The 13,729-nt window shown below is 27.3% G+C and overlaps 1 protein-coding gene across 1 annotated transcript; it reads left to right on the top strand.

Annotated features, from left to right (window-relative positions):
* The first annotated feature begins 8,081 nt into the window (after positions 1–8,081).
* On the top strand, positions 8,082–8,952 carry LOC135131322 (glutathione S-transferase 1-like). Its single transcript, XM_064058990.1, has 3 exons — positions 8,082–8,262; positions 8,327–8,530; positions 8,587–8,952. The coding sequence occupies exons 1-3, from the start codon at positions 8,122–8,124 to the stop codon at positions 8,890–8,892; spliced, it is 651 nt and encodes a 216-aa protein (XP_063915060.1). The 5' UTR covers positions 8,082–8,121; the 3' UTR covers positions 8,893–8,952.
* The last annotated feature ends 4,777 nt before the right edge of the window (positions 8,953–13,729 follow it).

The raw sequence follows: 13,729 nt of genomic DNA, 5'->3' as shown, positions 1-13,729 counted from the left end.
TTTTTGTAATAAAAACGTAGCGTGAATGAATAAAAGTTTAAAAAAATGGTTGAAGGTTGTTTTGATAGAACTTTCCTCGTTCCGGAAGTGTTGCTAGTAGTAAAAGTGGTAAAATAAAAGTTGTACTGATTCAAGATGGAATCACACCGCTCACGCCAGTGGGAAACTAAACATTTAAAAAATCGAAAAACCAAGATGTCAAGAAATCGAAACTCCAAAATTTAAGAAATCGAAAAATTGAAAAATCACAACATCAAGAAGTTGAAAAATTGAAAAATCACAATATCAAGAAATCGAAAAATTAAGAAACCGAAATAGGCCAAAATCGAGAATACAGAAAGTTAAAATTTGCAAAATTGGAAAATCTAAAAATCTAAAACCGGAAAAATATAAAAATGGAAAAACTGAGAAACCGAAATAGGCCAAAATCAAAATATCGAAACATCCAAATCTCGATAAATCTGGAAATCAAAACATTCAGAAATTGAAAAAGTTTAAAAATAAAAAATTAAAATATCGAAAATTTGAAAAATTCGAAAAAATTGAAAAATCGAAGAATAGGAATGAAAAATATAGAAATCGAAAAATCTAAGATTTTAAAAATTGCGAAACTGAAATATCAAAAAATTGAAAAATGTAAAATTTAAACATCGAAAAATCATAAAAGTGAAGCCGAAAAATCGAAACCTTAAAAAAATCGAAAAATTCGAAAAATTGACAAATCGAAATAACGAAGAACTAAAATGAAAAATCCAGAAATCGAAAAATCTAAAATTTTAAATTGAAAAATTTAAAATTCAAAAATCGAAAAATTGCAAAATCGACAAAGTAAAAAAATCGCCACATCGAAAATCAAAAGTCGAAGAACCGAAATATTGAAAAATCCCAAAATTGAAACATTGAAAAACTGAAAAATGAAAGGAAAACTAAAGAATGGAAAAACTGGAAAATCCGAAAACTGAAATATCCAAAAAATGAGAATCTAAAAAAATTGAAAAACTGGGAAATCGAAAAAGCAAAAAAGTTAACTCAAAAAACCGAAACCTTAACAAAACGAAAAATTGAAAAATCAGAAACTTGAAAAATTGATAAACTGAAGAACAAGAAAATCGAAACACTTGAAAGTCAAGAAATGGGGATATCAAAACATGTATTAATTGAAAAATCGAAAAATTGAGAGTTTATAAAAGTCAAATTTGAAAAATTAAAAAATCGAAAAACCCAAATGAAAAATCGAGAAATCGAAAAATTGAAAAACAGAAAACCTAAAATCGGGAAGTCGAAAAATCGAAATAGGTATAAGAAATCGAAACATTTGAAAATTACAAAACTTGCAAAACTGAAATATCGAAAAACTGAAATGAAAAATCGAGAAATCAAAAAATCAAAAATTTTAAAAATTGAACAATTTAAAATCGAAAAATCGAAAAAGTAAAAAAATCGACACATCGAAAATCAAAAAGTCGGAGAATCGAAATATTGAAAAATCCCAAAATTAAAACATCGAAAAACTGAAAAATGAAAAAAACTAAAGAATGGAAAAACTGAAAAATCCGAAAACTGAAATATCCAAAAACTGAGAAAAGAAAATTGAAAATTGAGAAATCGAAAAAGCAAAAAAAAAGTGATTTGAAAAACTCGAAACCTTAAAAAAATCGAAAAATTGAAAAATCAGGAACTTGAAAAATCGAAAAATTGATAAACTGAAAAACAGGAAAATCGAAACACTCGAAAGTCAAGAAATGGGAAAATCAAAACATGTATTAATTGAAAAATCAAAAATTGAGAGTTTATAAAAGTCAAATTTGAAAAATTGAAAATTTGAAAAACGAAAAATTTTAAAAACAGAAAATCTAAACCGGGAAGTCGAAAAATCGAAAGATTAAGAAATCGAAACATTTGAACTTGAAAAATTGAAACATCGAAAAACTGAAAAATTTTAAATTTTAAAAATTGCAAAATTAAAATAATCGATCGATCCAAAAACTGAGAATCTAAAAAATTGAAAAATTGAAAAATCGAAAAAGCAAAAAAGTGAACTCGAAAATACGAAACCTTAAAAAATCGAAAAATCGATAATTTGAGCAACAGGAAAATCGAAGCACTCGAAAGTAAAGAAATGGAAAAGTCAAAACATTTATAATTAATATTTCAAAAATCGAAAAACTGAAAGTTTATAAAAGTCAAATTTGAAAAATTGAAAAATCGGAAATTTGAAAAAACGGAAAATCTAAACCGGGAAGTCAAAAAATCGAAAGATTAAGAAATCGAAACGTTTGAAAAATATGAAAACTTGAAAAATTGAAACATCGAAAAACTGAAATGAAAAATCGAGAAATAGAAAAATTTTAAATTCTAAAAATTGAAAAATGAAAACATCAAAAAATTAAAAGGAAAAATTGAAAAAACGTAAAACTGAAACATCGAAAATTTAAAAAATGAAAAGTTAAAAAATCGAAAATTTTAAAAAACGAAAAATTGAAAAACAAAATCTAGAATCGGGAAGTCGAAAAATCAAAAGATTAAGAAATCGAAACATTTGAAAATTCGAAAACTTGAAAAATTAAAATATGGAAAAACTGAAATGAAAAATAGGGAAACCAAAAAATCTAAAATTTTAAAAATTAAAGAATTAAAATATCGAAAGATTGAAAAATCTAAAATATAAAAATCTAAAAATTGAAAAAGGAAAAAAAAGACATCGAAAAATCGAAAAGTCGAAAATTCGAAAAACTGAAAATCGCAAAACTGACATCGAAAAACTGAAAAGTGGAAGAAAAATTGAAGAATGGCATAACTAAAAAATCCCAAAATTGAAATATGCAAAAATTGACAATCTAAGAAATTGAAAAATTGAGAAATCGAAAACTCAAAAAAGTGAAGTCGAAAAATCGAAATAAAAAAAATCGAAAAATTGAAAAATCAAAAATCTGAGAAATCGAAAAATTGAAGAATTGAAGAACAGGAAAATCGAAACACTCGAAGGTCAAGAAATGAGAAAATCAAAACATCGATTAATTGAAAAATAGAAATTTGAGAATTTATAAGTCACATTTGAAAAATTGAAAATTTGAAAAAACGAAAAATTGAAAAACAGAAAATCTAAATCAGGAAGTCAAAAAATCTAAAGATGAAGAAATCGAAACATTTGAAAAATGTTAAAACTTGGAAAACTGAAACATCGAAAAATTGAAATGAAAAATCGAGAAATCGAAAAATCTAAAATTCTGAATGTTGAAAAATAAAATTAAAATATCTAAAAAACAAAAAATTCAAAAAACGAAAAATTGAAAAATCGAAAAAGTAAAAAAATCGACACATTGAAAAACTGAAAAATCTCAAAAATAAAATATCCAAAAAATGAGAAATTAAAAAATTGAAAACTGGAGAAATTAAAAAGAGAAGTCGAAAAATCAAATATTTAAAAAGCGCAAAATTGAAGAGAAAAATTGAAAAAACGTAAAAATGAAATATCGAAAAATTTTAAAAATGAAAAACTAAAATATCGAAAATTTTAAGAAACTAAGAATTGAAAAACAGAAAATCTAAAATCGGGAAGTCGAAAAATCGAAAGATTAAGAAATCGAAACGTTCGAAAATTCGAAAACTTGAAAAATTGGAATGTCGAAAAACTGAAATGAAAAATCGAGAAATCAAAAAATCTAAAATTTTAAAAATTAAAAAATTATAATATCAAAAGATTGAAAAATCTAAAATTTAAAAATCGAAAAACTGAAAAAGTAAAAAAATCGATGTCGAATCGAAATATGGAAAAATCCCAACTGAAATATCCAAAAACTGAGAATCTAAAAAAATCAAAAAAGTGAAGTCGAAAAATCGAAACCTTCAGAAAAATCGGAAAATTGAAAAATTGAAGAACTGGAAAATCGAAACACTCGGAAGTCAATAGAAAATCAAAACATGGATTAATTGAAAACTCGAAATTTGAGCATTTATAAAAGTACATTTGAAAAATTGAAAATTTGAAAAAACGAAAAATTGAAAAACAAAAAATCTAAATCAGGAAGTCGAAAAATCGAAAGATTAAGAAATGTATTTAAAACTTGAAAAACTGAAATATTGAAAAACTGAAACATCGAAAAACTGAAATGAAAAATCGTAAAATCTGAAATTCTAAAAATTGAAAAATTAAAATATCCAAAAAACAAAAAATTCAAAAATCGAAAAATTGAAAAGTCGAAAAAGTAAAAAAATCGACACTTGGAAAAACTGAAAAATCTCAAAACTGAAATATCCAAAAAATGATAAATCAAAAAACTGTAAAATGGAGAAATTAAATAGTCAAAAAAGTAAGTCGAAAAATCAAATATTTAAAAATCGTGAAATTGAAGAGACAAATTGTAAAAACATAAAACTGAAACATTGGAAAATTTAAAAAATGAAAAGTTAAAAAATCGAAAATTAAAAAAAAATTGAAAAACAGAAAATCTAAAATCGGGAAGTCGAAAAATCAAAAGATTAAGAAATCGAAACATTTGAAAATTCGAAAACTTGAAAAATTAAAATATGGAAAAACTGATTTGAAAAATTGGGAAACCAAAAAATCTAGAATTTTAAAAATTAAAGAATTAAAATATCAAAAGATTGAAAAATCTAAAATATAAAAAACGAAAAATTGAAAAAGGAAAAAAAGACATCGAAAAATCGAAAAGTCGAAAATTCGAAAAACTGAAAATCGCAAAACTGAAATATCGAAAAACTGAAAAATGAAAGAAAAATTGAAGAATGGCATAACTGAAAAAGCCCAAAACTGAAGTATCCAAAAATTGAGAATATAAAAAATTGAGAAATCGAAAAATCAAAAAAATTAAGACGAAAAGTCGAAACCTTAAAAAAAATCAAAAAGTTGAGAAATCGAAAAATTGAAGCATTGAAGAACTGGAAAATCGAAATACTTAAAAGTCACGAAATGGGAAAAATTGAGAATTTACAAAAGTTAAAAATTGAAAAATTGAAAATCGAAAAATTGAAAAATCAGAAACCTGAAAAATCGAAAAATTGAAAAATCGAAGAACAAAAAACGAAAAATTGAAAAATCGAAAAAGTAAAAAAATCGACACTTGGAAAAATTCAAAAATCTCAAAACTGAAATATCCGAAACATGAGAAATCAAAAAATTGAAAAATGGGGAAATTAAAAAGTCGAAAAAGTGAAGTCGAGAAATCAAATATTTAAAAATCGTAAAATTGAAGAGACAAATTGAAAAAACGTAAAACTGAAACATCGGAAAATTTAAAAAATGAAAAGTTAAAAATTCGAAAATTTTAAAAAACAAAAAATTGAAAAACAGAAAATCTAAAATCGGGAAGTCGGAAAATCAAAAGATTAAGAAATCGAAACATTTGAAAATTTGAAAAATTAAAATATGGAAAACTGAAATGAAAAATTGGGAAACAGAAAATCTAAATCAAGAAACATTTGAAAAATTTTAAAATTTGAAAAACTGAAACATCGAAAAATTGAAATGAAAAATCGAGAAAACGAAAATTCTAAAATTCTGAAAGTTGATAAATTAAAATATCCAAAAAACAAAAAATTCAAAAATCCAAAAATTGAAAACACGAAAAAGTAAAAAAATCGACACATTGAAAAACTGAAAAATCTCAAAAATGAAATATCCTAAAAGTGAGAAATTAAAAAATTGAAAACTGGAGAAATTAAAAAGTCAAAGAAGGGAAGTCGAAAAATCAAATATTTAAAAATCGCAAAATTGAAGAGAAAAATTGAAAAATCGAAAAAATCGAAATATGTATTTAAAAATCGTGAAATTGAACAGGAGAAAAATTGAAAAAACAAAACTGAAACATCGGAAAATTGAGAAATCGAAAAACTGAAAATCGAGAAATTGAAAAATTAGAAACAAAAAAATCGAAAAATTGAAAAATTGAAGAACATGAAAATTGAAACACTCGAAAGTCAATAGAAAATCAAAACATGGATTAATTGAAAAATCGATATAAAAGTCACATTTGAAAAATTTGAAAGCTTGACAAACTGAAACATCGAAAAACTGAAATGAAAAATCGGAAAATCGAAAAATCTAAAATTCTAAGAATTGAAAAATTAAAATATCAAAAAAACAAAAAATTCTTAAATCGAAAAATTGAAAAATCGAAAAAGTAAAAAAATCGACGCTTCGAAAACTGAGAAATCTCAAAACTGAAATATCCAAAGAATGAGAAATCAAAAAATTGAAAAGTAGAGAAATTAAAAAGTCAAAAAAGTGAAGTAGAAAAATCAGATATTGAAAAATCGTAAAATTGAGGAGAAAAATTGGAAAAACGCAAAACTGAAACATCGGAAAATTTTAAAAATAAAACATTAAAAAATCGAAAATTTTAAAAAACGAAAAGTCGAGAAATCTAAAATTTAAAAATCGAAAAATTAAAAAAATCGACACATCGAAAAATCGAAAAGTCGAAGAAACAAGATATTTAAAAATCCTAAAACTGAAATATCGAAAAATTGTAAAATGAAAGAAAAACTGAAGAATCGAATAATTGAAAAATCCCAAAACTAAAATATCCAAAAACTGAGAAATTAAAAAAATAAAAAATTGAGAAATCAAAAACCAAAAAAATTGAAGAATTGATGACATGAAAAGTAGAAAAACTGAGTGGTTATAAGTTTAGAAAAAATTGGTCAAAGGTTATTTTGACAAAATAACTCTTACATCATTAAAAAACCGAAAAATCTAAATCCGAAAAGTTGAAAAATCGAAAATTGTACAAATTAAGAAATTTCCAAAATTGAAATGTTGATAAATTGATATATCAAAAACTTGAAAAATCGAGAAATCTAAAACTCGAAAAGTCGGACATTTTTGAAAATCGGAAAATGTAGATTTCAAGAAATCCAACTGAATTAAAAAGTGAAAAATCGGGCAACTGAAAAATTACAAAACTCAAATGACAAAAAATTGGGAAATCCAAAATTTAAAAGTCGAAAGGGCTAAATTCCAAAAGTCGAAAAATCGACAGATCCAGCACCTGAAACATCAAAAAATCGAAAATTCTAAAATCCTCGAAAACATTTGAAAATTATTTTTTTTATTTGTATATTTGGTCGCATCGACAGCTGGGTCATTAGCAACCTTATATAAATATCCAAAAATTGAAAAATCGAACAAAAATTTAACTGAAGAATTGAGAAATCCCAATAATGAAATATCAACAAACTGAAAATGGACAAATCAAGTAATCGAAAAGTCTAAAAATACAGAAACTTAAAAAATTTCAAAAACTTAAAAAATGGAACATTTTAAAAATAAAAGTCTTGAAAAATCGAAAAATTGAAGAACTGAAAATCTAAAAAATTGAAACATCGCAAAATTGCCTCTACGAAAAGTGGAAAAAACAAAAAGTCGATTAATCAAGAAATTGATAAACCGAAAAATAGAAAATTTGGGAAAGAAATATTTAAAAATTGTTAAATTGAAGAGGAGAAATATTGGAGAAATGTAAAATTGAAACATGGGAAAACTGAGAAATCAAAAATTGAATAATAAATAAACTGCAAAATCCCAAAACTGAAATTTCGAAAAATGAAAGAAAAACTGAAAAATGCCAAAACTGAAATATACAAAATGTGAGAAATTAAAAAATTGAAAAATTAAGAAATCGAAAAATCAAAAAAGTAAAGTCGAAAAATCGAAAACTTGAAAAACTGAAAAATCGAAATAGTTGAAAGTCAAGAAACGAGAAAATCGAAGTACATATTTTAAAATTGTAAAATTGCAGAGGAGAAAAGTTGGAAAAACGTAAAACGGAAACATCGGAAAATTGAAAAATTGAACAATAATTAAACTGACAAATCCCAAAACAAAATTTGGCAACAATCCGTGCGGTAGTTTAGATTAACTGACTAATAAATATCGACACAGACGCAGACAGACGACAAATGGAAACGAAAGACCTACTTTTCGTATTCTAGGTGTCATGAAACATCGATAAATAAAATCCAACCCAAAAAACAAGCTTTCCCATTTATTCCGCTAAACGCTTCGTAAACAATCCTCTCGACTCAATTGCCCAACAATTCTTAAATAAACCCCCCCACTTCTAACTCACTCAGTTATCAACAATCACCCATTAAACAAACATGGCTCCAACACTCTACATGATCCCGTACAGTCAACCCGTAAGAGCAACTTTAATGACAATCAAAGCCCTCAACCTTGACGTCAACCTAAAAGAAGTGAACTTAATCGACAAACAACAACTATCATCCGAATACACCAAGGTAAAAACTGCGATTTAATTTAACAGCGAGATATGCAACCAGCAATACACTCGATCATTTCTAGTTGAATCCGCAACACACCGTACCAACCCTAGTTGAAGAAGATGGGTTTGTTTTATGGGACAGCCACGCCGTGATGACCTATCTGGTGTCCAAATACGGAAAAGAGGACTCTTTGTATCCCAAAGACTTGCGAAAGCGGGCTGTCGTAGACCAGCGACTGCATTTCGAAAACGGGGTGCTTTTTCCCGACACCATGGCCATAATTGTAGGTGTCCCAACCCCAAAATTTCGATTCTAATTTATACCATGAGTGCTTTCCAGCGTCCTGTTATCTACGGGGGCGAGAAAATCATCCCCCAGGTTCGAATAGACAGAGTCAAAGAAGACTACGGTTTGTTGGAGAAGTTTCTACAGGGAAAAAAATGGGTAGCTGGTGACCACGTCACCGTTGCTGATTTCAGCATAGTCTCGTCCATTACCACCATGGACGTGGTGGTATCCATCCAAGGGGCGCAGTTCCCTAACATCGCAGCGTGGATCGAAAGAATGGAGAAGCTCCCGTACTACGACCAGAATAAAACGGGGTTGGACCAGATCCGGAAAGTTATCGAAGACAATTTAAAATAAATCTGTCAATTGCGCAACGTGGCCATATATTTTTTTAATAAATTTTATATTGTCGAGAGATTTATGCGTGTTTGTGAGTTTTCTGTCGCGAAAATTAATACATATTGTTGGAAAAAAGGTGGCGTTTGTTTTTGAACTTGCGAGTTGGCATTAGCGCCCATTAGAAATACATATTTTTTTGGAGGGAGTTGAGTGCTCTTTGGAGAATTTGGCTGTTTTATTAGAACAGCTGCCGAAAATTATTTCAAATTATGTATGTGCAGATTTTATAGAAGAAGAATAATGGCGTTTGTGTTGATATATAAATAATGCGGTGGTTCTGGGGCACGGGCCAAGCGGTTACTCGAACCAAGTGACACACATGTTTCAATTTTTGTTACGGGTTATTTTTAAATTTTCACTTCGGGCGTGATTTTTAAAGCTAATGTATAGTTTCATAAAATTAAAGTCCGTTAACATGCAAGTGAAAACTTGATTTAAAGTTATTTAGAAGATACCACCGGTGAGTCAATATAAAAAACATCTAAGGATTCCATGACTTTTCAAATTATTTCAAATAGTCTCAGGATTTTTTCAAATTTTTTCAAAAATTAAAAAACTTGGAGTAAATATGCTAAACAGCGAGACTTCCAAGATTTTTAAAAATATCTTTGAAAAAACAAAACATCAGAAGTCCCTAAGATACTTTCTCAATCTTAACAAAAAACCTTGAAATTTTTTCAAAAATGAAACATCTTGAAGATTCTTTTAAGTTCTTCCTACACTAAAACACTGTGGATTCCCAAAATACTTTAATTTCTTAAGAATAAAAGACTTCTTTCAGATTCTCTATAAAATAAAAAACAGAGTCCTCAAGATTTGTTAAAATCTGTTCAAAAACGAAACACCAGAGCCCCAAGATTCTTTCAAATCTTAAAAAAAAAAACACTAGGGGCCTCCAAGATTATTTCTGATCTTTTCAAAAAAATAAGACACCAGAAATCTGGCCTATCTACTTTTTTTCAAATATTTTCAAAAACAAAAATTCGGAATCCTCAATATACTTTCATTAAAGAATAACACGATTATTTCGAGTTCTCTATAAAATAAAACACCAGGGTTCCTCAAGATTCTTCTAGATCTTTTCAAAATCAAACACCAGAAGTTTCCAAGAATCTTTGCAATTCTTAAAAAAACACCATGAACCTCCAAGGTTCTTTAAGAACTTTTCAAAACAACAAAACATCAGAACAGAAGTCTCCAAGATACTTAATAACTCTTAAAAAAATAGAGGATTCTGTTAATATTTCTTTCAAAAATTAAACACCTGGGTCTCCCAAGAGTCTTTTAAGCCTTAAAGAAAAACACCAGGGACCGAGAAGATTATTTTTGCTCTTTTCAAAAAAATAAGACACCAAAAATCACCAAGATTCTTTTAGGTTCTTTCTACAATATAACACCGTGGACTCCCAAGTTTCATTAAAATCTTTTCTAAAACAAAAGATTAGGAATCTTCAAGATATTTTTATTTAAAAAAACAAGATTATTTCTGATTCTCTATAAAATAAAACACCAGGATTTCTCAAGATTCTTTCAAATTCTTAAACAAGCTTACGCTGGAGAAATAAAAATAATTATAGTCATTCAAGAATTTTTCGGGTTTGTATAACACCAAGAGCCTTCAAGATTCTTCTAGATCTTTTCAAAATCAAATACCAGAAGTTTCCAAGAATCTTTGCCATTCTTAAAAAAACACACAAAACGAATCCCTTTCATTTTTTTTTTCAAAAACATAACACCGTAGACCTTCAAAGTTCTTTAAGATCTTTTCGAAACAACAAAACACCGGAAATCCCAAAGATTCTGTAAAATAAAACGGAATATCCGTTTCTGGGACTTGGATAACGAGATAATTCGGGTAAAAGAAGACTATGGTATCAAATGTAGATTTTCAAAATTTTCGGTTTCAAAATCACATTTTTAAAATATCCCAAAAATGGTTAAAGATTGATTGTGAAAAATAGTTCGGAATTTTCAAAAATTTATCTAAAAATAAAAAAAAAAATCTTGGACTTCTGCAAGTCAAAATCAACACAAAATAGTCTTTAGTTATTTTCGAAAGTGCTCCAAAAACGTTCACAAAAATATGGAAAATTTGCGCTTTTTGCCTAAAATATCATAAAAGATTCTAGAATAAAGATACCGTCTAGTTGATTCGAAATAAAATTTTTAAAATACCCCAAAAATGGCCATATGTTATATATTTTTGAAGTTCAGGAAAATTGGATGGAATTTTCAATAAATTTTGGCGAAAATGACTTCTGTAAATCGAAATCAACCCAAAATTGCTTGTGGGTAATATTTGAGTGCTCAGAAAAAGGTGAATATTTTCAAAAGGGGAAAACGTTGAAAGTTTAAGCTTCAGGAAAAGTTGTCTAATAATGCAAAAAAAATGGGATTTAGATAACAACGAGATAATTCGGGAAAAAGAAAGACTGTTGATGGTACCAGATCAAGATTTTCAAAATTTTTGTTTTTTTTTTAATCATATTTTTAAAATATCCCAAAAATGTTTTTGTTTGTGTTTCTGAAAAATCGGTCGGAATTTCCAAAAATTTGTCTAAAAATTTAAAAAAATATCTTGGATATAGGTATGGACGAAGAAATTCGAAAAATATTGTCTGTTGATGGTCCCAAATTAATTTTCGGAATTTTTGGTGTTAGAGTCGAATTTTTAAAATATCCCAAAAATTGCTATATTTAAATTTCCCGGTTTTGGAAAATTTGTTGGAATTTTGGAAGAAATGTGCCGAAAACGACTTCTGTAAGTCAAAATCAACACAAAATAGCCTTAGTGATTTTCGAAAGTACTCAAAAAAGTTCAGAAAAATATGGAAAATTTGGGTTTTTTGCCTAAAAAATCACAAAAAATTCTAGAATATAGATGTCAACGGGCTGCTTCGGAAAGCATAGCGTGTTGATGATCGCAAACCAAGATTTTCGAAATTTTCGATTTCAAAATCAAATTTTTAAAATATCCCAAAAATGGCCTTTATTTATATATTTTTGTGGTTCTGGAATTTTCAACGAAATTTTGGCGAAAATGACTTCTGCAAGTCGAAATCAACACAAAATTGGTTATTGGTAACATTCGAAAGTGCTCGAAAAAGGTCAAAAATTTTCAAAAGGGGAAAATGTTGAAAGTTTGAGCTTTTGGAAAAGTTGCCTAATTATCAAGAAAAAATTTTGGGGTTTAGATAACAACGAGATAATTCCGGAAAAAAAAGACAGTTGAAAAATTTTTTGTTTTTTTTTAATCATATGTTTGAAATATCCCAAAAATGGTTATTTTTAATTTTGTGGTTCTGAAACCTCGGCTGGAATTTTCAAAAATTTGTCTAAAAATTAAAAACAAATCTTGGATACAGATATCAACAAACTGATTCTAAAAATCTTATTTGTTGATGGTCCCAAATTAATTAATTTTCAGAATTTTGGGTGTTAAAGTCAAATTTTTAAAATGCCCCTAAAATGGCCATGTTATATATTTTTGAAGTTCAGGAAAATTGGATGGAATTTTCAATAAATTTTGTCGAAAATTACTTTTGCAAATCGAAATCAACCCAAAATTGCTTGTGGGCAATATTTGAAAGTGCTCAGAAAAAGGTGAAAATTTTCAAAAGGGGAAAACGTTGAAAGTTTAAGCTTTAGGAAAAGTTGTCTAATAATGCAGAGAAAAAAATGGGATTTAGATAACAACGAGATAATTCGGGAAAAAGAAAGACTGTTGATGGTACCAGATCAAGATTTTCAAAATGTTTGTTTTTTTTTTAAACATATTTTTACAATATCCCAAAAATGTTTTTGTTTGTGTTTCTGAAAAATCGGTCGGAATTTCGAAAAATTTGTCTAAAAATTAAAAAAAATATCTTGGATATAGGTATGGACGAAGAGATTCGAAAAATATTGTGTGTTGATGGTCCCAAATTAATTTTCGAAATTTTTGGTGTTAGAGTCAAATTTTCAAAATATCCCAAAAATGGCTATATTTAATTTTCCCGGTTTTGGAAAATTTGTTGGAATTTTCGAAGAAATGTGCCGAAAACGACTTCTGTAAGTCAAAATCAACACAAAATAGCCTTTAGGTAATTTTCGAAACTGCTCAAAAAAGTTCAGAAAAAATGGAAAATTTGGGCTTTTTGCCTAAAAAATCAAATTCGAAAATTCTAGAATAAAGATGTCAACGGGCTGCTTCGGAAAGCATAGCGTGTTGATGATCGCAAACCAAGATTTTCGAAATTTTCGATTTCAAAATCAAATTTTTAAAATATCCCAAAAATGGCCTTACTTTATATATTTTTGTGGTTCTGAAATTTTCAACGAAATTTTGGCGAAAATGACTTCTGCAAGTCGAAATCAACACAAAATTGCTTATTCGTAAAATTCAAAATTGCTCGAAAAAAGGTCAAAAATTTTCAAAAGGGGAAAATGTTGAAAGTTTGAGCTTTTGGAAAAGTTGCCTAATTATCAAGAAAAAATTTTGGGGTTTAGATAACAACGAAATAATTCCGGAAAAAAAGGACAGTTGAAAAAATGTTTGTTTTTTTTAATCATATTTTTGAAATATCCCAAAAATGGTTATTTTTAATTTTGTGGTTCTGAAACCTCGGTTGGAATTTAAAAAAAAATGTCTAAAAATTAAAAACAAATCTTGGATACAGATATCAACAAACTGATTCTAAAAATCTTATATGTTGATGGTCCCAAATTAATTAATTTTCGGAATTTTGGGTGTTAAAGTCAAATTTTTAAAATATCCCAAAAATGTCCATATTTAATTTTCGTGGTTTTGGAAAGT

The sequence above is a fragment of the Zophobas morio genome, unplaced genomic scaffold (genome assembly GCF_036711695.1).
Source record: "Zophobas morio isolate AGI-343-1 ecotype UQ-CSIRO unplaced genomic scaffold, CSIRO_AGI_Zmor_V1 ptg000020l, whole genome shotgun sequence".
NCBI lineage: Eukaryota > Metazoa > Arthropoda > Insecta > Coleoptera > Tenebrionidae > Zophobas > Zophobas morio.
The sequence above is the reverse complement of the archived record's forward strand: the minus strand, read 5'-3'. Positions and strand labels throughout refer to the sequence as shown.

Bases quoted from the DNA above. Each gene is read 5' to 3' on its own strand.
- LOC135131322 (XM_064058990.1), top strand. From the start codon at position 8,122: ATGGCTCCAACACTCTACATGATCCCGTACAGTCAACCCGTAAGAGCA. The intron at 8,263-8,326 runs GTAAAAACTGCG...GATCATTTCTAG, and splicing joins TATCATCCGAATACACCAAG to TTGAATCCGCAACACACCGT. The intron at 8,531-8,586 runs GTAGGTGTCCCA...AGTGCTTTCCAG, and splicing joins CCGACACCATGGCCATAATT to CGTCCTGTTATCTACGGGGG.